We start from the raw sequence: 26,250 nt of genomic DNA, 5'->3' as shown, positions 1-26,250 counted from the left end.
TGAAACCTCACTTGCAACTTTTTAACTATTCCACCAGGGGAAGAAAAAGGGCAGTGAAATGAATATCACGTGATTAAGAAAACTCCCACAAATTTGCTCCAATGACAAATCGAAGCGAACACAGTGCCATTAGCGATCGAAACGGGTTAGAAGTGGCGTAGAGCAGAACTATCTATCTATGACAACTCTTTACATACTTTTATCGTTAACGTGTGGGGATTCTTAGGAGAAGGAAATACGTTTAGTTTATGTTTTGATTTTCAAATAGATTAAAAACTTTTACGTCAGGAAACTTATGGAACTGAAAATTACACTGAACACAGGTCTAGGAGAAAACAAAGAGGAAACTTTAAAAAATATTTTTGACAAATAAATACGAAAAACATTAAAAAAGGGGAAAATATTGCAGTACATTCCCGTACAACGGAGAAGAGGGGGCGAGGGAAGGGTCTGGACATGGAACCGGTCTTCTCCCTAGATGGCGTTTTCCAGCATTGCGACTGCGAATGTTCAAATGTCTCTTAGAGAAACTTTCGTCCTCATAAGGAGCTACAAGTATATCTTAATCCATCATTCATTCTACTTATCATCAATCAATCAAAATTTATTCGGTTTTCGTTTCATTCCGAAATTTTTTTTTACTTAGTATTCTATGTACCTGAATTAACTTTTATTCTCGGTCAAAATGAGAATTATAGAAGACAAATTTTGCTTTTAAATCACCCAATTGCAACTGAATATGCGACAAATTCTCTTGTTTTCATTTTCACGTTAACTGAACAATTATATTCTGAAATTGAATTTTAAATTATACATACTATTATGTTTTCCTGGTAAATCAAATGCCTCCCCATGCCTAAATTTCTAGCGATATTTTATATATGTTCTTTTATCACAGTTATTTTTTTGACAGTTTCTTTTGCTACGTTATCAAAAAGTGACCGTAAAAGTCATAAAAACGAAAAGAAGAATACCAAATCGGTAAGTAATCAATTTAACTTTCAATGTTACTTAATTTTGAGCCATGTATAAGAATCCTTTGATTTATATTATTGTAAGACTGCAATTTCGGTCTACTTGTTCCCCAATTTCTCTTTATTATTCGTTCTTTGTATTTTTTGTGATATAGACCATGGATAATCCGTACATTACTTTATATTCTCATATTTTATCATTATTTATAGTATATGAAATTGCCTAGTGAATCCATTTCTCAAATTAAGAACACTTCAGGATTAAGCATTTTAGCATTTAATTGTGCATTTCCCAAATTTAATTTTTATCAGTATAATTATAAAATTGCTTTATTGTCTAATTAATGTATGTTTATTAAATTGCTTTATCCTACAATTTAAATATATTTAATGTGAGAGAGAATGTTTATTGTGTTCAATTTAGATGATCAATTTTGTATGCTGTTACTCATATTTTGTTCATTATGTGTGCTAACATACTGGGGTGACTTTGTGCAAACTGTCATTTTTTCAATTTGCTCGGTATCAACTGATTTGTCAACAAAACGAACTAATGATTTACCAAGAACTAGCAATGTAAATATCATCGTTCTTGGAAAATTGTGAGCTTAAGTTAAAAACAGGTTCGAATTTTTAACGTCACAAAATCGGAGGCTGGAAAGTCTGCTCGGTGGAAGAAGTTCTAGTTATCCTGGCCAGGAAGGTAAGTTATACTTTAAAAGTCCTATCAATTGAGATAGCAAATCATGCATAATTTTTTAATTTTAATTATTATAATGTTAGTTATTTACTAAAAAAAAATGCACTAAAAACAATATACTAAAAAAATGCACCCTGGGGTGACTTTGTGAAAAAAAAAATTCTGAAAAAAAACATGCCAAGGACTTATAAATGTAAGCCTGGAGCAGGAAATTATTGTGATTACTACAGCAAAGAAGCGTTAGAAAAATGTTTGGTAGAAGTAAAAAATGGTTTATCCATTTCGAAAGTGTCAGAAAAGTTCGGAATTCACCGAAACACGATTTCGAACAAAATTCATGCGAAGCATTCGAAATATCACAGTGAATATTATTTTTCATTTTCATATTGTGATTTTTCATTCAGTTTCCATTTGTTAATTGTTTAAGACATTTAATAAGAGACTGCTAATAAGAGAGGATCTTGCAGAGTTGGAGGCAATTTGGGAGAGTTAAATGAGGGAATTCATTCAACTGTTCATTCATGTCAATTCTTATTAAATGTTTGATTGTACCTTAAAATCATAAAAAAAGTTACCTAAGATTTAATTAATAAGAAAAAATCTAAAAATGTTAAAAAGTCTATAAATTAGTTTTTATGTTCATCTTACGTAGATTTGTTAATACATAATACATATATATAATATACTTGTATTGTACGCTAACAATGTTAAATATTGTTTATTAAACCATTTTAAATCAAAGTGAATGAAAATAACCGAACTAAGTCATTGTTTTATTGCATTGCACAAAGTCACTTTGTGCATTCGACTAGTTGGTTGTTTACAAATAATAAACATTTCAAATCAGCTCTTAACTATGTTCAATTACTTCCCAGATAGCTAATAACAAATTTTAGATTAGATGCTGTACAATTCAGCATCTTTTAACTATTTTTTAATTAGATTAAAGTTGGAAAACTGAAAATTCTTGCACAAAGTCACCCTATCTGACGGTAGTCATTTTGTCCAAGAAACTAAATAAAGACTAAATATAAGAAAGAAACTAAATATATTCTAAAATGTAGAAAAATATATTCTATGATTGTACTCTTTTTTTTTTCTTTTTTTTTTCCTTTAACGGCAGGCACTGAACTTTCGTTCTTTACCTCGGAAGATACCGGAAGTGTTGCTCATTTAACGTTACCCAGTGGGCACCTGTGAACCTAAGTCACGGAGGCAAGCAACATCACTCACACCACACTACCACAAGTACCCATTTATAGGGTGGGCCACATTCACACATCACACAACAGAGAACAACACACAGAAACATCCATGCCCTGGGCGGGATTCGAACCTGCAGCCACTGACTTCATAGTCAGGCACGATGATCGCTCGGCCATCTGGCCGGCATGATTGTACTCTAAAAAGTAGAGTCATGAAACAAAAATAACTACTAATAAATATGTATGTAATGATAGTTGATTATAAGTCTAGATACAGTAATATTAATTTTATTTTTAAAAGTAAGACAAAAATAATTATGCATTAAATGGAAAATAATTGGTTTACAATAAACTTACATAGTCATTTTTCTGAAAAAAATCATGTTCTATTTCGAAAAATATTCGACATAACAAGGTTTTGAGAAAAAACTCTTTGACATTGGAATTCAAATTAACATTTTGTGGATATGTAATGTGCAAGGGGGAAAATATTTTTTTGACATATCAAGGTTTTCGAGATATCAAGAGTATACCTACTGTTGTACAATTGTTTCTAAAATGCAATTATTATTTTTGTGGAATTCATCGCACTAATTACTATTAATTATAAATTAATTCATAAATATGCAGAAATGTTTTATGAGAGTTTAATATTTAAGTTAAGAAAACAAATAAAGTTTGCTTTACTATAGTTAGAAAATGCAGATGGGAATAATTGTAGAAAAAAAAAAGACTATTAATATGAGTCACTCTTTTTAAAATTAAGATTGGAGCATAATAATTACTATGCTCTTTATCATTGTGGTAAATTCTGGTAGAAATACTTTCTGACCATTCATGTTCCACTTGTGCAAAACATTGCTTTAAGTTTTAATTATTATTGCAGTAATTATCATTGCATATAATTATCGTATCCAATTTTCAGCCACCATTAATTCATACCTCTAACTCTTCAGATTTTGGTGGAAGACTTCTGGATTTTGAACCCATTTTATGATCTTCCAATCAAAAACAAGAATTTTCCTTTTTCTTCTACTTTTTTTTTTCCTTCCTTTTTCTACTATTTAATTATCCTCTTTATTTAAGTGAATGATAAAGAAGAACTAGCTTTTTGAAAGAATAGATTTTATGAATGAGAGAATTATGAAGTATAAATTTTACTTATTTAGTGATAAAGATGTGAGTGGTTAAAAATGTCTTGAGAAATACAGATGTGGGAATTTTTAGGAAAATTTATGTTCTTAGTCCTAAGAACTGACATTAAATAAGTAGTCAATGAATTGGCTATACGAAAGAGGTAGGTCAGAATACATATTGAAGGAGGACAGATATACATAATTCAACTAAATTATGATTTTATCCTCCATTTATGTAAATAGTAATAAAATTATTCTTCAAAAGTTACAAGTAGCTTCTCTTCTTACTAAGAACTTGAAATTGCTAATTAATCTAAATTCTGAATTCCTGTTTGCTAATTTAACAGAAAATAAATATTTTTTCTTTAATATCAAAACAATCTATAAAATTTTTTATAACAGTGAAATAGCTAAAAGAAAGAGCTGGTGTTAGTGAATCGATATTTTAATGCACACATATTCTCTACTATATTCGCAAGTGAAAAATTTGATCCCAATCAGTTAATAATGTTGAGCATTATGTAAAACATAGATATTTATAGAAGAGACAGTAAGGTAAGTGTAAAGATATAAATTTTTTTTAAACAAGTTAACAAAATCATCAATCACACTTTTTAAGGAATTTTACTTAAATATCCTCTATAAGGGGTGTGTGTTGACATTCTTGATGATGTGATCTAGTTCATCACCATGTTCCATTTCCAAAGAAATGATGTAGCGATTATTTTATTAGAAATTATCGCTAATGGTAGGTTGGAAGCCAAGGGAATTACTATGATAAAATAATTATTCACCCTAACTTCAGAATCACATGCTGAGTATCTAGAATATGGATTCAGAAATATTGTATTCTGAGTCTAAAATTCTAAAACTGAATCTTGACCTCGTTACCAACTATGGAGGTTGTTGAATCCACAGAGATATGCTACACAAATTTGAATATCAGTGACAAGTATGTTTTGTAGTAATTATGAAATGTCCAACTCTGATTTTTTCTGATTGTGAATTGGTCATTTACAAGTTTGTTCCATATAGAATTTAGCCCTAAGCCACATCACCTGTGTTATTCTGTAAGTTTGGTTTGAATCTATGTTAATGATTTTTTTTTTTTTTTTTTTTTTTTTTTGTACTTTAATCCTTATATTAAGCCATCCAACTCCTTATTTTAAGTCAGTTATTTTGTGGGAAACTTTACAAGTTATCAGTTATTCAATCCCTAAAGATATTTTAACCTTTTCAGTTTTATGAAATAATATTATGAAAAGAACATTTAAATTACCTATGAAAGGTATGTGTTGATTAGGAAGAATGCTGGATCACATAAAAGTAAAAATTCTTTATAATGCTACAGTCTGGAACTGAATCAAATTTTTACAATAATCTGTTTAATAATCCAGGCCCTGTGGCTGAGTGGTAGCGTTTCACGCTGCAGTGCCTAAGATCTGGGGTTATCTTTGGACCGGACAAGGTTGACTCAGCCTTTCATCCCTTTAATAGGTCAATAAAATGAGTGCCAAAGATGCTTGGGCACTAAACACTTGTTATTACAAAATCCGCTGACCACCTAACTAGAAAACCTGCTGCTGCGCCCTTGGCCTTCCATTGTCTGTCGTGCCACTGAGGTTTTTTTTAAAATCATGATAAAGAAATTTTAATAAATCAATGTAATCTATAATATATATTGTTTTAATAATGGCATTATTTAAACAAGTCATTTGTTTAAATTTTTACTAACATTGTGACTTTAAAATCATTTTACATAAAATGCACATTATAAGTTAATAATTAAATTTTTCATAGCCTTTGAAGATGGTAGCTATGTATGGTTGGTATTGGCAATATGTCAATTTTCTATTTACATATTGAATATAAAGTCACTGAACACATTCTGTAAATAACATGTTTCCAAAATAAAAGAAAAAGATGTTTATGCGTTTGGGTTTTTAAGGAAAAAATTTTAATAAGTGGCATTGAATAAATTAAGGTTTAAAAAAACCATTGGCATTGGCTTAACACTAAAAATTCAACCCAGTAGCTTTTGACATTTCACTCTTGAGAGTGCAATTGAAAAAGATAAGTTAATTGGTTCATTCTAGCTAATTAATCAGTTCTTTTGCAACAAAAAACAGATCGTATTATTTAACGTGAACTGTACAAGCTTCTTTTTTTTGGTGCATGTTGCCCATGCATTACTTCTTCTTTGATATCCAGTTAATATTAACAAGATACAAATGTTTCATGTTATTCTACGATAATAGAATGGCATTCAGCTAACATTTCTGAAATCTCTCCTTATTTCCTATTTGACATTTTTATATTGTATTGATTGAAATAAATGATCAAAACTTAATTTATTTATAAAAGAGTTGAATGAAGGATAATTTACAAAAAATCTGTGAAGAAAATAAATCATGATTTGTTTCTCAAGTCTTAAAAATATCTGTCTGACATGTAGATTATGTACAGACATTTTATGCTTCTTGGGTTATTATATTGCTTAAATCCATCATTTCTTACAGAATGCTAAAAGAAACCAATTATTACAAATATCTTAGAATTAAATTATTTCATGTATTTATCTTCTCCTATTCCTTTTCATTAGTTTGATGAAAAGTAAAATGGAGGAGATAAAACAAATCTACTCACTCCTTCTGGAATGAAGATTTAAATTGGCATTGTGTTTGAAAGTAAGCCTCGCAAATTTCTCTGTATGAATAAATTTAGAGAAACTCCCAATAATAAAATACAATTATAGTGAACATGCGAAATAAAATTTTAAATTGTTAAATGTATATTTTATCTTTCATAGGTAAATTTCTGTACAATATGAATAAATTTTTAATGCTTTTTTCAATTTTTTTTTATTAGGATGTACAGTCTGCAAATGATGTTTCCTACAAGGAAAATTCTATTGCTAAAAAAGCTATCAGTTCTCAAGACATTATAGATGAACACAAGTCTTATAGTGTTTCAAAAGCCATAACTAAAAATTTTGATCATGAAGTACTAGCTTATGTTACTCCAGTAAGTGCTTGTATTTATCACAGTTCCAACAACTATTTTTCTAAAAATATCTGAAGTCATCTACTTCAATTGTGTTTTCATTGATGTTTTGGAGCTGATTTGTTATAGTTCAACTGGCTCTTTTTGGCCTTTCTTTGAGGGGGAGGAAGACTTACTTTTATTGGCCCCTATATCAAGTTTTGCAATCTTACTGCATTGAAATTTTCGATTTTATTTTCCCAAAGAAAAAATTAAAAATATCAATTACTGACACAAAAAAAATCAGTCAACTTCTATCAAATCTTGCAACCAAGGACAAAGATTTGATAAATGTTTACCAATATTTAGCATTAAACAAGCTTATAATTATTGAAAAATTAACATTTTATAATGTAAAAATGGAGTCATGGTGTATTAAATCTTAACAACTAATGAAATCTTTCAATTGTGTTAAATCTTTGTCACATTTGATAATTCTCAACAACATTGAATCAGATTTGTTGAACAATAATGTAATGATATTTGAGAAAAATAAACCACTATAGAAGCCTTAACAAACCCACAATTATTGATAAGTATACATTTAATAATTAAAAAAAAATTCAATAATATACACATAAAATTTAAGTACATTAAAATTACTTATAAAGCATGTAAATTAATTTTTTACTAAATAGCTTCTAAACTTATGCCATTCTTTTATCGAATTTGTCAGTGTTTTCATGGATCTATCATGCATTGCAATAAATGAACCCTCCAATTGCTAAATAAACTCTACAGCCATTTACCTAGAATTATGTTTCTGACTTTCTAAATTAAAATAAGACAAATTTGTTTTTAGCGTTTTTCCATTTTGATTTATTATTTTAAATGTTATTTACTTATTTTGCTTTTTTTTCTGAATTTTTATAAATCAGTTTCGTTCTTTGATTAAAACTACCTAACTCATCTTGGTTAGAGGTTCACTCTTCTTAACTATGGACTAGTAGGTCCTTGTTTGAATCCATGCCACTGCCAAGGATCATCTCTTACATCCAAGGATCATCTTCACGTTGGTGATCACGGACCAACTCATAGATATCACCCTCCTTCTGCGATAGATAACAACACTACACTACTTTGCTTCATTCCACAGTTAACATTCATTCAACAAACAAATCTGGGTCTCAAGCAACATATAGGCTAAAACCATGCCATTTTGCTCTTGACTACTCAGTCTCGTGAGATGCTCTGAGAGACACTCATGAGACATTGAGTCAAATTTTCTTGTACACTAAAAAGGGAGTGTACAGCCATTAAAATATAAAGCTTTCTAACTCATCCTGGTCATTCACGACAGCAGCCTTACACCTTCTACTATAAAGTTTAAAATAAAGCACCTCTAAAATAATCAGTTCTATAGTCAGATTGCACATATGCAAGAGATATTCAGCGTTGATTTGAAGATTAAAATAAACAATCAGCATAGACTTTATCTGAACAAACAACAATGTAGAGAATTCTGGTGTAATTGGTAATAATAATGATAAATTAATACAATTAGAAACATTTCAAACAGGAGATAAAAAGAACTTTTAAATCACTTGAAATTGAGCGTTTTCTTTTTAATTTTATCGTAATTTTAATTTTTAAATGGGTTTTGAAAGTGAATTTGATGAAAACATCAAATTTGAAATAAAAATTTCCATAATTCTGTATTAAATTTTTTTAATGGATGTAGCTGAATTACTAAAATAATAAACGAAAACCGTTCCATGTCAAATTTCTAAAAAAAAATGGTAGGCTTTCTAACTATTAAAGATTATTTCTTATTTTTAGTGGAATAATCATGGTTATGATATTGCTAAACTTTTTGCTGCTAAATTTACTATGATTTCACCTGTTTGGCTTCAAATGAAACCTAAGGACAATAAAGGTGCAGTGCTAATTGAAGGGCTACATGATATTGATGAAAATTGGATGTCTACTTTGAGACAACATAATAAAAAGTTGAAAATTGGTAAGACACTTAATATTCACTGCATTTTGTGTTGTTATTATTTTTTCAACAACCTAATATTCTTTCAATAACTTAAAATACTCTTTTTTAGAAAAAAATTTTTTTTTAACTCTCAAAGCTACAATTTACATATTTGAAGGCAGGTCGTTGGGCTACCGAAGCGGGAGTGCCATCCCCCCTGCAGAGGATCAAAATTGTGATGGCATGTCTTCGGATCATCCTCAGAGATGTTTCCCAGACCGTTGCCAATAGCCAATTGTGCAGCTCTAGTTCAATGTAAATAAACTACAACAACAACGACAACATATTTTAAGGCAAATTCAGATTTTGTAAATTTGCATATTTTCTGCCAAAACGAAGAAAAAAAATCTTTTTTTTTTACTAATCTGGTCCTAATATTTTTTTTTATTTTATGTTTAATAAAATATGCATATGAATACAAACTCAATTTTGTCACATGTTCTGTATTCCACAATAAACCATCTGATGTAAATTTTTACTTACAATTTAAAGTTATTGCATTTTAGTGTTTTTTTATACAGAAAAATTTTATTTAGTTTTTATTTATAAATTTTGAAAAACTTGAGTTGATTCCTTATAACTTTATGTGTTTTGTTTTTTTTATATCAGATAAACAGTTACTATCCCACAAGCATTAAAATGCTTGTGGGATAGTAAATAAATATTGAATTTTTTTTGTTACTGATATCCAGGGTTAGTGTTTTGCTATGACAAAAGCCTAGGGTGATAGTTACACAATCATAATGCATGTGAAGTTTTTTATGGTATACTTAATGTATAAGAATGTACACATTTGTAAATACTTTGATATAATTAACATGATATTTACATATGATATATGATATATATATATATATATATATATATATATATATATATATATATATCAGTACTTATATATATCAGTACTTATATATTATTTACAATTATTATATTAAAGTAAAAATTTTAGTTTTGAGCAACAACAAAAAAATTTATACTGTATTTACATATTTTCTTTTCATACTTTATATAAGAACTTATTTTACTTTTTATAATAAATCAAAATAGTTAGTTTTTATTAGCAAATTTATTTATCCTTTTTATGGGAAAAATTTTAATTGAAGATTAAATGTCTGAAAAATCAAAAAATTATGGAGGAATCAGTCTTAAACAAGGCACAAGTTATTCCTTGTTTGTGTGGTAAGATTACAACAATAAGTAAAACAAAGAATACAATTTGTAATTTGGGGTCTTTTGGAACTAAGATCTTAGATATGTTATTAGTGGCCTAATCAATTTCTGAAAAAGAGAGTTTAGTTTTGCAATTGTAGACACATGTACAGGGTGTGTAGCATTTTTATGTGCTTAAAGGTGCTTATTTTTGATTTACGTTTTTTAAAAGTGCTTTTTTTCTGGATTTTTAAAAAGTACTTAATTTTCTATCTTTTAAGAAGAAATTTTTTCTTTGCCATATCGATTGTCATTCTAAATTACAAAAAATTCATGATTTTCGCAATTTTCTTTGCAATATTTTTCAGAAACTAGTTACTTTATCATGATTATGTTAAGTTTTTGAAAATTTTTTTGAATTTTATTGATTTTATGTTAAGAAATTTTTACGATAGAAAAAAATACTTTTTATTACTGCACAGATCCTAATTATGATTTTTCTTTAGAAAAGTGATTAAAAATATTTTTTGAGTGCTTAAAAAGTACTTGAAAGGTGCTTATTTTTTGCTGAAAAATCTGGCTACGCACCCTGATGTAAGATTAATTACTTGTTTAACTTCCTGCTCATACTTATTTGATTTCAAAGTTATAATCCCTTTTCTTAAGAATCCTAAAGGTATATTTGAATAATTTTGCATTACAAATTATTTAATTAAAAAAAATTAATGTGTTTTAGCTCAACAAAGAGCACCTTTTTAGCTTTAATCATTAAAAAGAGATGGTAAGAATTTACATAACAATAAAACAAGGGTGATATATCAATAAATAAACAATTTATATAGGGATTGATTTCTGCATGAACAGATATTCATGTTTGAGCTTAATCAAAAACTAATGTATTTCATAATATTCTGCCTTATTAAATTATTTGTTACAGTGCCCAGAATTATTTTGGAGCAATGGACCTATCCTCTCCTGAAACCGCTTTTAAAAGAAAAAGCAGCTACAGATGATGCCAATGCTGAATTAGTTAACTTAGCTAAGGTAAACATTAAAACTTTATAGAGCTTTTATTTGCAAGTTGCCTTAATATCTATTCTTAGAGTTTGTTCAAAAAATGCTTAAGGTCCTAAAGAGAAAAGGGTTGTAATTTACTTATTTTTGCTGAAAAGGGGGGAGAAAGGGGATGCTTACATAAAAATACTAAAACTCTCATTTAAAAAATAAATAAAACAATTATTTTTTTCAACTTTCATCTCAATTTTATTCTGAAATTCTAAAAATGTAGATAAATACAGTGTAAGTGTTAAGTTAAAAAGAAAAAAAAACGGAAGGGGTGTTGTGACCTTCTGACTTAAACGAAGGGGCTTGCGACTTGCTTATTTTTACTGAGATAGGATCAAATATTGCCAAAACCTACTTAATATTTTAATGGCTCCTTATATATGGTTTACAATTCTGTATAATGTTATGCGTGATTCATTAGATTTATAGTATAGTTAAATTTCAACAAAATTTTTGTTTCTATTTCCTTAAAATTAAGAAATCACCATCACTGTTTTTCCATTATAACTTAAAGATATTACTTTAATTTTATGTTTAGAAATCGATTCTAAGGTTTTGAATATAGCAGTTTTATCTTTAATATACTTATTTATTCTTTTTATTTTAAGAAAAAAAGTTTTGATGGCTATGTGATTGAAATCTGGAGTCTTCTAGGTGGCCAAATGAAAATGTAAGTTTTCTTTTTTGTGAAAAAGTGCATTGCATATTGAATGAAAAATATTAAATATTTTATTTGTATACAGATTTTATTTGTCTTATCTTAAAATTGATCTGTTTTAAAACAGGCTCTTACATTTTTATCTTCTTAAAATGTGTAGTGTTTTTAAAATAATTGAAATTTCTTTTAAATATTATAATTGTAATCCTCAGTTACTTCCTTAGTTACTCAGTTAAGCATTTGCATTTTTGAACTTAACATACTTAATAAAAATTATTTTCAGTATCTGTACTAATGAATCCATTGTTCATTCTGAAATTTTTTTTTCTTTTGGTATTATTTATGTTTATTATTATTTATCCTTATTTAAGTATTCCTTTATACAAGTAAACTAAAATTTATTTTCTTATAAAATTAATATTCCGTAAATACCTTAGCAAAATCTGATAAAAGGATTGTACTTACACATCTTAATTATTATGTTTGTTTAAAATTCGCTAATTGACTGTAAATCACATGCTCTTGTGAAACACTATTGTTTATGGAGTATTTATAGTAGGGTTGTTTTTGCCATGGAAAAGAGGATACTGTTAGTGAAACCATCTCATTATTATCTTGTTTTCTGGAAAAATCAAGAACGCTAGCTGCGAAGATTTATTGAAAGTTAAAATGAATGTAGCAAACTGTTTTCCTCATTAAAAAATAGTTTAATAAGTCTCTAACCAGGAAATTTTATTACTTGAGTAAACAAGCTAAAAGACGCCTGGTAGCTGAGCGGTAGTGCTTCGCACTGTCGTGCCACACGTCCTGGTTTGATCCTCGGACCGGGCAAGGTTGACTCAGCCTTTCATCCCTTCAGTGGGTCGATAAATGAGTACCAAGCATGCTTGGGAAATAAACACTGGGGGTTCCGCATTCGGCTGACCACCTGACCGGAACATCTGCTCCTGCACCCCAGAGCCCAAGGTCAAGAAAACTGAGATGGGCACAGTAGGCCTTGGCCCTCTTGGGTGGTCGCGCCGCTGAGTTTAGTAGTAAACAAGCTAAAAATGAAATGATTTTGATACCAGTTCTCTTTCATGTTCTAAAATCATTTTAAATTCAATAAAAGTAAATTTTACTGTAAATAAAAAATATCTGATATTAAAATTCATTCTTGAACTTTAATATGTAATATCTTGGTGAAATTATTTAAAAAAGCGGAAAGAAAAAAAACGTAACTTCTGAACAATCAAACATGATAATGATTGAGTATATTATTTTATTCAAAAAATTTGGCTAATATTTTTTTATTGTTTGAGGTTTATAACAGTGTGATTATGTGGCAGATTTTAAAAAATAAAGCTTCATACTGATAGTTTCACTGCTGTCCAAATCAGTTTCTTGTGAGTTTAAAAAATAATAAATTTAATTATTTAAACTCTAAAAACAGACTTATTTAGATTATTTAATTACCTTTCCAAAATAACCGATCTCATAATCTTATTGCTTTGAATCTTTGTGAAAAACAAAGCTGTAAAAATTATCAGATTTTAAATTTTATAATCTATAGCATTTCTATCTCCAATTTTTAAAAGCTATTATGCTATCAAATAATATTCCATCATCAGAAGTTTGTTACATTTGAGAAAGAAAGCATTGATTAAACAGAAATAAAAAAAGTTACCTTATCAAAAATGGTGAGATGGATCTTAATATATATTAAATTATTCATATTTATATTAATTAACTAAGTAATTTTCTATTGTTAGTATTTGAAAAGTTCGAAACTACTTTCATTGCTCATTTAGCCATTGGCCATTGGGGCAGGGTTTGTTGATTTAAATCAGGTGATTTATATCAAATGATTTTTTTTTTTTAAATCATTGATTTAAATCGATGGATTTTTTTATATATATATATATTGATTTTAAAAGTTAAAAAACAGTGTTTCAATTATTAATACTTTTATTATTTTCTTTTCTTAGTTTTAAAATTTATTTTAAATAAATTGCTACATTAATTAATTTTAGTTAACGAAATTACTTTCTTTCTTGATGTGTGTTAAATTCCAACACATTTGAAATTACATTTTTAAAAATTTATTGATTTTTGAGATTGAATGTACAGATTAAAGTAAACATTTAATGCTGTCTTAATATAGACTTGCATAGCTGTAGAAAGTAATTAATAAGCATTATTTTTTTTTTAAAAAATGCAAATAATGTTAATTAAAATTCTACCTTTTAATTGAAAAATCATGGAATTAAAATCTACATTATTTTATTGTAATCTAATTTATTGAAAATGATTATTTTAGTATAAAAATATATAGATTAAATATTTATTTATTTTTTGATGAATGACTACATTTATAAACACAGTCTGTTACATTTATTTTGTCATTTTAAAAATCAAAAGAAAAAAAAAAGAAATCACAATTTTAAATTAAAATTATGGTTTGCTAATTGAAACTTTGCTTTAATACTTAAAGTTAGCGTTTAGCGGTATCTTCACAAATTCAACTTTAGGAAAAACTGTAGAATAATTTCACAAAATATTTTTTCTTAAAATATTATTTTTTTGTCTCGTAAGAAACGATAAATCCATATTTTTACAATATTTTTGTGTTGATTTTTTAATATAATTTTTTTTCACAAATTATTTTTAAATTTTCACGAAATAGGTGCCTCTCAGAAAAACCAAAACAGACCCCTGAAGTACTCTTTAAATTCTCTATTTCACCTAGTCTTTAAATTTCAATCATGCGTTTGTTCCAACATGGTTGCCATGCATTTAAAGCTATGCATTATAACGAAACATTATTTTAGTAAAGAGCAGGGTTGGCAGGTTTTTGACATGTGACAGTTTTTGACAGTTTAAACCGTCACGTCAAAAACCTCACTGTCAAAAATGTCGGAAATGTCAAAAACCTATATTCATATATGAAATTTAATTAATACATAAAATTTATATATTTTTTATAAAGGATAGTGTTTCTAAATATGTTCTGGAAAAAATAAATTTAAAATTTTGAAGAAACACTTATATTTTGAATAGTAACCAAAATCTTGTACTTTTAAAAACTCACATCTTTTGTAATATTATGTATTCATTTGCATGTGTTATTGAAAATCTGCAGTGATATTATTAAGAAATTTATTTATAACCAAATTTAGTGTATAGTATAGATTATACTAAAAATTAGACATTTTTAAAGATAAACATTAGCAGTTTTGAACATTAGACATCTTCTTTTAAAGAAAAATCTTTTTAATATTCTTTTAAATCTTTTAACATAAGACAATACAAATTTAAGTGCTTTCTGTTAAATACACAGAGTAGTTAGTGTCGATTTACAGTATATTCAGCCTATTCATTTACTATGCTGAAAATTTAGTTTATCCGAATACTTGTGGATTTCATTTTGCTGAATACGATATAGTTTTATTGAATATCTAAATATTCAGCTGTTGAATAATTACTTCTTGCTTTCAAGATATACATTATTTATATTCTTAATACAAGTGGAGAAAAAAAAATTAAGAGATAAAAATTGTTTTAAAATGATAAGTGTAATAATTATAAATAAATATAATAAACAATATGAATTATATATATCATTATTCATAAATATAACTACTTTTAAATTCAAATTAACATACAGGATAATAAAGATATTCGGTATAACATTAAAAAATTTTTTTATGCACTTGTATCAAGTTTGTATTTAGACAACATAACTTGTAAGTTCCTTATAAATATCAGTTATATGTTCTTTATATGTCAAAAATGCATAGTAAAAAACTTTTAATTTTCTTAAGTATAAAAAAAAAAATTTTAAATATAAATATTTAAACAATTTTTGTGCAAAATTTTTTTGCACATGCATTTGAATATAAATTTCTGAGATTTTAAATCTGTTATTTTACCTTAATTTTAATTAAAAAATATTTTAAAACCTGCTGATTACCTTTAGTATAATTAAATTTCAATATAATGCATGGCAACTGTTGGTAGTTTTGAAGTTTATGTATTTTCTTGGCAAACTTCAGTTTTTGACAGTTTAAACCAGTATTATACCCTTGCCATGTCAAAAACCAATTTTTGACGTCAAAAACCCAACCCTGGTAAAGAGCTCCTAAAATATTGTTATAATATAGTTTTAATGTTAATTTATTTTGACTAAACATTTATAAAGTATTTTTAATCATAAATGAAATTTCTTACAGTGTATTTGAATAAAAATAAAAAAAAACCTGATTTAAATTAAAAAAATCAGATTTAATTCAAAAAAATCACAAACCCTGCATTGGGAACATGTAAACTGAACCAAAAGCCCGAATAGTGTAACCAGTTTAAATATTTCAAAGAAAAAATTTGTTTATTTTTTTAACTGTATTTTATTATGAAACACCATTTTATAAATATGATGTTCTTTGTGTAAATGAGCAGTTTATAAAACTGTTGATACACAAGCTTGAAATACAAGATTGGTATTTATTTAAGGGAGTTGACAAAGTTCCTAGTTAGATTGGCAAACTTACTGCAGCACCATGGATTATCTCTCATATTGGTGATACCACCTCCATCATATTCTGGGTAATCTTATCTTTACTTTGTTTTTGTGCTTATATTTCTAAATATTTTTAAAAGTTTCAAAACAACTCTTTAAGGGAAATTTCATTCTATTTCTTTGTTATGTATCTTCATTTGTAACTACGTTGATGGTTTGTTAAAAATTCAAATTCATTAATTAATGCAGTTATCATTTAGTGACATACCATAAGATTCAACTAGTGAATATCTTCCTCGAAGCAATTTCGTATCTACTATTTAATAAAGCCATTAAATCTGAATAGTAAACTTTTTTCTACACTGGTGTAAGAAATTAGAGAATTTGCTAACTTGGGTGATTATCTTAACTAGAGGACCAATTTTTATAAAATTTGATATGTTCATACACTGACACGATACAAAACAAATAACCACTAAACAATTGTAATGCACATGCATGATTGTGAGTAATACTCGTTGGAGTCGGAATGTATGTAACAGCAGTTTCAGAATAAACAAAAAAATTACTTAATATCACTATGGTCCCCTGTTACAGATATACTGCCCTTGCAGTGTAATTTCATACTTGAAATAAGTCAGTTTATCATTTCCTGTTGCAATTTGCCTGAATTGTCCTGTGGCAATTTAGCGATCATGTGCATGTATTATGATTGTTGAATGGTTATGTGTTTTATATTGTATCAATGTATGTACATACCAAATTTCATTAAAATTGGTCCAGTAGTTTTAGAGATAATTGAACAAGTATGCAAATTCTCTTAATTTCTTACATCAGTGTAAATAATGCCCAATAGAAAAATAATTGCAATCGTGAAAAAAACTATACAATATCAGAGATTCTCCTTCTCCCTCTGTGATAAATGTCTGCTTTGATAAGTGCTGTGATTAATGATTATTATACCTTACTCTAATACAGCTATTTAAAGTGTAAAAGGAAGAAATATATTTGTATTTTGAGTTAAAAAGTATTATTAAATCTAAAGTTTTCTTCTAAACTAAATATTTAGTGATTCAATAATATTGTTGGTCATTGTAGGAGTGATATGCATTGTGATATGATATAGGAGTATTGTATACTGTGAAGTGCTTTTTGTTTCAAGGAAAATTTTATCATTTGTTGTATCAAATGCTTTTAAAATAAAGATGACTTTAGTCAATACACTAGTTTTCTCTCTGCCTATGACTTGCAGCCGAAGGGGGAGTCAAAAGTTATTGAAAAATTAAGTTTTTCTCTTCTCAACATTGCATCTTTGGACCTTTTATTTTCTATTTACTTGGGAAACTTTACTTTCAAGACAGATTAAGTTCAAAGATCTTTCTAATAAATAAGCAAAGACTGAATATAATTATTCGCATATAAATATTATAATTTTATATACTGCACTCATTTTATGCTATGGTGCGATCCAAGAATTTTTATTAATCATGTTAAAAATTCTTACAGTTAGGTTTTTGTACACTGTATAAAACTGTTTCAAAATACAAGAAAATTTTGCATTTGAAAAACTTTCCTATTCATTTCACTTTCAAATTTCATTTGTTGTGCAAAATAATGTATTAAGAAATAAGGATTTTAAAAGCCGTGTGAAACTCCATACCAACAACTATTAAAAAATTTTGTATCTAGACATCATAAATCTCAAATGAAATGAACTGGAATTGAGTGTACCAAAAATTATTAATGTACAACGGTTATCAATTAGTTCTTATACACTTTCACATTTTTATTGTAATAATGAAAAATAGATCATGCCAGAACTTTTGGCATTAATGTAAAGTAGTAATCATTAAGTATCTATACAGGAATTATACCTCCTTTGGAGTATAATTCCCTTTGAAATTATACCTACCTAATATTTAAAATCCAATCTTTTTAATATGATATTATTTATTACAACAACCGAATCTCAAAACAAAACACATATTTGAGTAACCTCTTTTTGGAGAGTCTAATTCTTGATCTTTTTTTCGGTAGTTACTGCCCCAGATTTTGCAATTTTTAATCATAATTTTTTTTTTTTTTTTTAAATGATGATGTTTTACAAAGTATGAAAAATGAAATAATTAGTGCGTTTTTCCTTCTACAAAATGCCACAATATCGCCCATAAAATTAGAATAAAAAATATTACAATTAAAAAAGTTATTTACAATTTTATTTTATACAAGTAGTTTTTTTTCTTTTTGTAAACACAACTTTTTTGTTGCTTTAAATTTGTTATTATTAAAAGTACCTTGCAGAAAGATATTAGTGCTAGAAAGGTTCAATGCTGAAAGTCTGAAAAAATTCTGCCCCAGGGCAGAAATATTTTTTGTAATAATTGAATTTAAGTCAAAAGCATCACATTAGTTTCATTTTTTTAAGTCATTCTTAATAACTTGCATATAAAGCTGGTAAATATTATTTTTTTATATAAATTATTTAACATTTTTTAAAATTAACTAAACAATAGAATTTCCCATTCCTATTTTTAAGTACATATTATTTATTTAATTTGTAGGGGAGAAACTGGTATGTTTAATCGCCAAGATTTTGAAAATCTGGTTGATCATATTACTGCCTTCAGTCTAATGAGTTATGATTACTCCAGTCGGCAAAGGTAATCTATATTATTTATATAAAATTGTTTCCTGTTACAGTTTTAAAACAAATTTTAATTTTATTGAATAATATTTGATAATTATCAAAAAAAATTTTTGCTTAACTTTTTGTTTTTAAGCAAGGCTATCATATTTAATGTTTTTATTCAGTTTAATTGTAAGATACAGTCAATTACAATAGTTAATGTGCTGCTTAATATGCCCTACCTAGGGAGAACACCAGTTCCAATGTGAGAACGTCCTCCCTCCTTATCTCCTGCTCACTTGTAATACATTATTTGAACCTTTCATACTAACTTCTCGCTTTTTGATTATCTAAAATATATTTTAAATTTTTCATAACTCTTCCTTTAAGCACTATGTTTTATGCATTTTGAGCTATATACAGTTTCCAAACTTAAAACTTTTAATCAGTTTCAAAATCAAAATGAAACTTACGTACCTTATATGACTTAATACTAATAATAGCTGTCTGAAGCCTTTTTGAAATGCTGAAATCAGAGTTCTAAAAAATTATGGCATTAATTTATGTGTAAATTAAGTATAAAATATACAGAAATAACTATGAGCTTGGTTTTTTTATTAATTTAAATTTGAAATTGTCTTTCTTATTAAAAGCTCATTTTTTAAGGGCGATGTGTTGAGTTATTATGTATTATAAGCTATAATTTCATGATTTAGGAATTTTACTTCTATTTTTTCTCTCAAAATCATCATAATTAAGTGAATTATTTTTCAATCAATTTGTACTTCTGAAGCTTTTGTCATTAATAAAAATTAGTAATCAAGTGAATAAATTTCATCTTCATCTGGAAATTTAGTAGGTTTTTACTTTACATTTAATCAAATTGCATAATTTCTATGAGTTTGTAATACTAATTTTTAAAACATTATAATGATTTTAAAATTTATCCTTGAACCATCTAAAAATTTAATTTAGATGGTCCATGAAAAGGCAGACAATTAATTAGAATTAAAAACTACTGTTCATTTCACATTCTTTTTTATAAAATCAATTTTTCTTTTTTTTCTTAGTATATTCGTATATTGTTACTTAACATTCCTAATGTGTTTCTTTCATTGATTGAGTAAATAAATTTTAATTGGAGTGTTTAGTCTTTTTGTATCGAATTATTAATTTTTTTACATGAATTGCATTTTGTTGAATTATTTATGTTTCCAAATTTTTTTTCCTACTGGTTCTTACATAAGATTTAGCTTTTATTCATTTTCTTTGATAGGTCTGGACCAAATAGTCCCCTTAATTGGCTTCTTCATTGTGTTGAAGATTTAATACCAGATAAATCTAGTCCAAATCGTAAAAAATTGCTTTTAGGCTTAAATTTTTACGGATATGATTATTCTAGCGGATCTGGAAAACCAATTGTTGGTCATGAGTAGGTTACTTTTTATATATTTTTTTATTAAATTTATGAAAGTCATTGTTATTAGTTGTGTAATTGTGCAGGATAATTTTTTTTTTTTGTTCATGAAGTATACTTAATTATTGGAATAATGTCACATTTTAAGGCTCAAGTTATTTATTTGAGTATAATGTTAAGAAAATTTACTGACTGGTGCTGATTTTTTTAAATATTGAATTGAAAACTAAGACTGATCTCTTTTTAAATATGAAAATCAGAATGATTGAAAAAGAAGTAGCTAATTTACTCTTTTATCTTATAGATTCTAATAATAATATTGTTGCTAACTTTTTTTTTTACCTACCAGAGTGTATTCAACTTTGAAAGGGTATGAGTACCATGCACCTGAATTATTTATGAAAACAATGGTAAAATAAGTAAATAAATAATCGAATCATTCGTAGGTCATATTAGAGACTTAATTAGTTTTAGAGCTAAAATTTTTAACAAATGTGCATTGTTTATGGTTCAATAGAAGGTACATCAGTTGATAAATGTTCAGTTGTTGTTTAATGATAATGGATGAGACATAAAAATGTTGGTAATGGATCAGTTTGATGGTAATAGATGAGAGTTATATGTAGTGAGAATTAAAAACCTAATAAAAATAAAGAAAAAGGTGGAGAGGAAAGATTTAAAAAATACAAAAACAATCATCAAAATCTCTAGATTTTCTTGCAAGTGAGCATGCAATGCAAATTTTATTTTATCTGGTTTAGAACTGACTTTTTTTTAAAACTTGATTTTTTTTTTAAAGTTTTTTTTTTGTATATATTGTTTCCTTTTTTTATGCTAACAGTTTAAATATATTTTGCACTCTAAATTGAAAGCAACAAAACCATAATAAAGTACAGTACAGAACCCGTTATCCGGAAATCAGAAAACCAAAAAACCGGAACGAAATTCGATAAATTTTTGCGCCATTTTTAAAAAAAAAAAAAAATTTCCTCATAAGATTTTAGGATTTTTTTTTTTTTTTGAAAGATGTTTACCTTACCATCATTTTGGAAATAATCATTAGTGTATTCCTTCATCGGTTTTTCTTTTTAAGATTATTTCCAAAAAAAAATTTTTTTTTTTGGGTTTAACAATTAACAAATGGCTTTTTATAGCGATTCAGAGAACCGGAAAAATCAGTTATCCGGAATAGCGATGGTCCCGATCGTTCCGGATAATCGGTTCCCTACTGTATTTCATAAAAAGTTAACATGACTCAATTAAAAAAGTTCTGAAGTTTTGAATATGCTATTACATTAATTAAAATTTCTGCTTAGTGTTCAAACAAAAATTTAATATCTAGAAGTTATATTAATAATGAGAGTTTCTTTCTTGTTTATAAATATTATGTGAAAATGTCATACTTCAAAATTATTTAATGTCCTTATTTAGCAGTATACAATTTCCTTATTTAGCGGTATAATTTTAATTCGGTATTACTAGGGATGTATCGGTACCCAACAATTACCTGGTACCTAGTCAGATTTTCATTACCTAATTTTACCAGAACCCAGCAACAGAATTTTGGTACTGGGTACTCGGCCAGTTTTACTAATTATTCTATGCCATGTAATTTTCATTTATGTTCACTACCATATTCAGATTTATATTTATCTTAAATTTACTCATAAAAATAATTGTAGTTTTGAAAATTCATATATTAAATCAGTTTTTTTATAATCAAGCTAAAATAACTTGTTAAGGCATATTTTACTTACATACTATGCACTTGATATATTTTACTCTTAAGTAAAATTGCAATTCATGAAAATCATGGTAAAGTGGACAACTTTAAGACACTGAAGTATGTTTGTTTAAGCGATATGTCTACTTAGAAAAAGGACATGCAGATTTTGAAATCTAATTCTGAAAACTATTTTAACTAAATTAATGTGATAGTTAAATAAATACAAATTGAATAATGGGAAATACATTTATGTTTGTTTAAAGTTAATAAAAGCAAATTGATTTAAATTAATATCTTAAAGGTAACTTGTGAAAAATACTAAATTTGGTTTCAGAGAATGAATAAATGAAATAAAGTTTTTATTATTTGCATTTGTAGGCTTAGCATTTATTGAAATATAATAGACAACAGTTGCAAACAGAACATAAATATTTTCTTTCAAATGACAGATTCAATTAGTAGTAGTATTGGAATAATAAAACATCTTTGAAGATTAATTTCCTAGTAAATGAAAGCAATTGTTAAATCAAGACAAAATGAATGAAATTGCTCGCCAGTAACTTTAAACTGAATTTTTACTAGAAAGCATGTTTCTAACTCATTGGCTCAAAAAATTCAATTTTTCTTACCGTCATTACATTCATTTACTAACTGGCTAATTGTGGGCACTTTCTGCTGTTTTTTTCTGTGTAAGGCAATTGTGGAGTCAAACACAAAGAGTTTTACATTGACGCAAGTTTGTCCCTTATTTGTTGCCTAATCTAAGACTTGATTTCTCTTTTGGAATTCAAAATTCCTAGGACATGGAGATAGAATCATAACAGCAAAACCTCTATATGAATGTTTTGTAAACAAGACATTCATTTTCTAAACAAACAAGACATTGGTTGTAGATTAAAATTTCTCACTGCATATTGAAAAGTTTAAGAGATTGTATTAAAGTAGATGTCATTGCATATAAATTTTCTTTATAGTTATTGAATGATTATAAACTAACTATGATAATTAAAACATTTTTCATTCTATATGCTTTGATTTTATTCACATATTTTTAAAATATCCTGCTTTTACCAGAAGCTACATTACTAAACGCCATTGAAAATTTAGGTAAATCAAATAAAAAATTAATTAATTAAAAAATCCAATATTAACAGATGTCTTCACTTCTCATCCTAGTATGACATTAATCATTCTATATCCAAGCAGTCATCCTAAATTTCTTTTCAAAGCTTTTTTTAAAATTTACTTTGACAAAATTTTAAAATAAAAGCATATGTTTTTATTTATATAGACACACAATAAATTTAATTAAAACTATGTCTTAATTTTTATTCAATAGAAAATGATAAAATTTTTTATATTGTTTTGCATAAATGTTATTATACCCGAACAGGTCATCAATGTGAATTTTAACGGGTACCTGGGATCATTCAAGTAAAATATTCAATTGTTTTTAGTGAAAAAAAAAATTTGGCCTTGGCATCTCTAATAATTATATTTATTAAATACATTTAAAGGCAATCAGAGCTTGGAGTTGGTGATTAGAGATTTATGATTTAACTTTTTGTTCTCATTAATTTATTTTGTATCTATATTTTTTTAAAGCACAATTGTATGTAAACATTTAATAATCACATATTTATAGTTAATTCCAATTCACTTTAGCAATTAAACTAAAAATTAAAAAGAATTTTAGGGGTAAATTTGATAGTTTTTCACTTAATTATATTTAAACTAAAATTATTTATGTAAATTATGACAAGTGATGTTAAGAATTTTTTTTTTTTAAAAAAAAGACAGAATTTTAAAAAAATCATTTAGTTTAAATCATGGTTAAAAACACATTAGTTTAAATGGCCAAACCTGCTTGTCAATCTTTTTAAAAAATGTTATCAATACCTCTTCTTTGAGAAATTTCTGCTAAGAGAAATATTTCAATGAGTTCTAAGAGTAGAATATTAAGGTATGCATTGTCTTGTTTTTATTTTAATTTTCTTATATTTCTTCTTAGGTACATAGGAGTTCTGGAAAAACACAATCCAAAGCTTGTATTCCACAATAATTCTGGAGAACACTCTTTAACATACTGGTACTCTTTTAAATTGTAGAATTGTTTTATAATAATTTAAATTTTATAAATGTTTTTCTTGAGAAATGATAAAATTAAGTAGAAATTCTTTATTTATGTTTTATTTTTAAATTTTCTATTTCTTGTGAAAGAATTGCCCTATAATTTCTGGATAACTAAGTTCTGACTTCATTATGCTGTGTGTTTATACCAATTTAGACTATGACAAAAATTTAAAATTTGACCAAAATTTGTCAATTAATATATGTGCAAGAAAATTTCAAAGTGCATATATTTTTAAATTTCTACTTCTCAAAAATTATTTAAATTTGAAAATTTTTTGAATTTTTACTTATAGTATTGTTTCTCTTATAGGTCTGAAAACGTTAAGCATGAAGTGTTTTTTCCTACATTGTATTCAATCAGCATTAGGATGCAACTTGCTAAAGAATTGAAAACTGGGCTTGCCATATGGGAAATAGGTCAAGGGCTTGATTATTTCTATAATTTACTGTGATATCTTGATAACATGATGTAATTGCATTCCATATAATTTTGTAAAAGTCAGTTCATATACTTTAATAAAAGTATTAAAAAAAAATTCCTTTTTATAAAATTATTTTGGATGATTTGATCATGATTAAACTTGGAATCCCTATTACATCTTACCTAAATAGCTCATTACTATTCTACCAGGCATACAAATTTTTGTCCTCTGATTTTTTTTTCTTATACTACAAAATTACTCCTTCATTTTAAGATATCTCTTTGCATAAGTTTAAATTATCTTACAATTTTTACCAAAGTTATTATTTATTATGAAAGTTGTCTTTTTTTCAAATTAATGTCTAATTTTCAGTTACACATTTTGTATAAAAGCCTTAATTGTTTAATTTTTTTCCACATCTAAGGGTATGCCAGACAGTTAGCAAACCATTACTCGTAGTTTCAAACATTTTCTTATTGAAAGTTTTACCATGATAAAGTTTGGTATTTCTCAATTGAATCATCTTTCCTCAACCACCTCAAAATGTTTTAGTTATTGTTGCACTGAAATGATAAATGAAATGTGTTCTCTAGGAAGAAAAAGTATTTTACCTAAAGTTATGCAACACTTTTTTAAACTCTCTTAATACTTTAAAATTTACATTTTGATTTTAAGTTAAGTCAGTAGTTTTTTTAGACCCAGTTATGTTCCACATTACTGAAAATTTCTCATCTTTATGTTTTTATAAATTGTTTCTTTAATTAATAAAATGTCTCTTTTTAATAAAAAGGAAATGCACAAAAAGTGACCACTCTGTTTACTAATTAAATATTTTGTATGTAAGCTAATGTACGTAAATTGATAACTGATAAGTGACAAAACGCAAGAATTTTGAAATTTATTTTAGTATGTCACACACAAAATAATATAATTGTGTAAGTAAAAAGTGATGATTATTTTTTTAATCCATTCCTACAAGGGTTCATTGTAAATCAACAGCGCATTCAAGTAAATCAACCTTTTCTAAATTCCATATTACTTCTTTCGCTTGCTAATGAAACAAATGCATACAGTTTGTAATTTTGCAGTTACTGTAACTCTAACATCACACCTACGACTAAACAACAATTTAGACTTAACAATTGTTGTGGTCTAGACTTCAGGTTATGATACAAAAATATTAAAATACTCTTTATTATTTTTACTTCTAAACTATTAGATGATATACATTTATTATACAGATATCAGTACACAGGTACATTATATATACAAGTACAGAGCTATTCCACGTCACAAGTGGATTAATCAAGCATTTTATTTGGTAATTAAACCCAAAGATTTTAATAGGTTTTACTAAAAATATTTGTAAGCATTCATATTTTATTTAAAGTTATTTCAGGCATAGAAGTATCTTTACGAAAATAATTTTTGATTAAAAATGAGTTATTTTGCATATGTTTTACAAGCAAGATTTCAAGGTGAGAATGCCTTCTACCAAAGTATAGTTTGCAAAAAAAG

General features: G+C 26.7%; 1 protein-coding gene across 1 annotated transcript; it reads left to right on the top strand.

The window, feature by feature from the left end:
• The first annotated feature begins 518 nt into the window (after window positions 1-518).
• LOC107440086 (chitinase domain-containing protein 1) lies at window positions 519-25,536 on the top strand. The gene is made up of 10 exons (XM_016052875.4): window positions 519-981; window positions 6,884-7,039; window positions 8,837-9,017; window positions 11,128-11,234; window positions 11,864-11,925; window positions 16,402-16,494; window positions 18,970-19,068; window positions 20,311-20,466; window positions 24,189-24,266; window positions 24,621-25,536. The coding sequence occupies exons 1-10, from the start codon at window positions 853-855 to the stop codon at window positions 24,760-24,762; spliced, it is 1,203 nt and encodes a 400-aa protein (XP_015908361.3). The 5' UTR covers window positions 519-852; the 3' UTR covers window positions 24,763-25,536.
• The last annotated feature ends 714 nt before the right edge of the window (window positions 25,537-26,250 follow it).

This window comes from Parasteatoda tepidariorum, chromosome 11 (assembly GCF_982258835.1).
Source record: "Parasteatoda tepidariorum strain Cologne lab strain chromosome 11, Ptep-v5.0, whole genome shotgun sequence".
Lineage (NCBI taxonomy): Eukaryota > Metazoa > Arthropoda > Arachnida > Araneae > Theridiidae > Parasteatoda > Parasteatoda tepidariorum.
The sequence above is the reverse complement of the archived record's forward strand: the minus strand, read 5'-3'. Positions and strand labels throughout refer to the sequence as shown.

Excerpts from the sequence above, each read along its gene's own strand:
- LOC107440086 (XM_016052875.4), top strand. The coding sequence starts at position 853 with ATGCCTAAATTTCTAGCGATATTTTATATATGTTCTTTTATCACAGTT. Across the intron at positions 11,235-11,863 it reads AATTAGTTAACTTAGCTAAG|AAAAAAAGTTTTGATGGCTA; the intron begins GTAAACATTAAA and ends TTTTATTTTAAG. Across the intron at positions 20,467-24,188 it reads AAACCAATTGTTGGTCATGA|GTACATAGGAGTTCTGGAAA; the intron begins GTAGGTTACTTT and ends ATTTCTTCTTAG.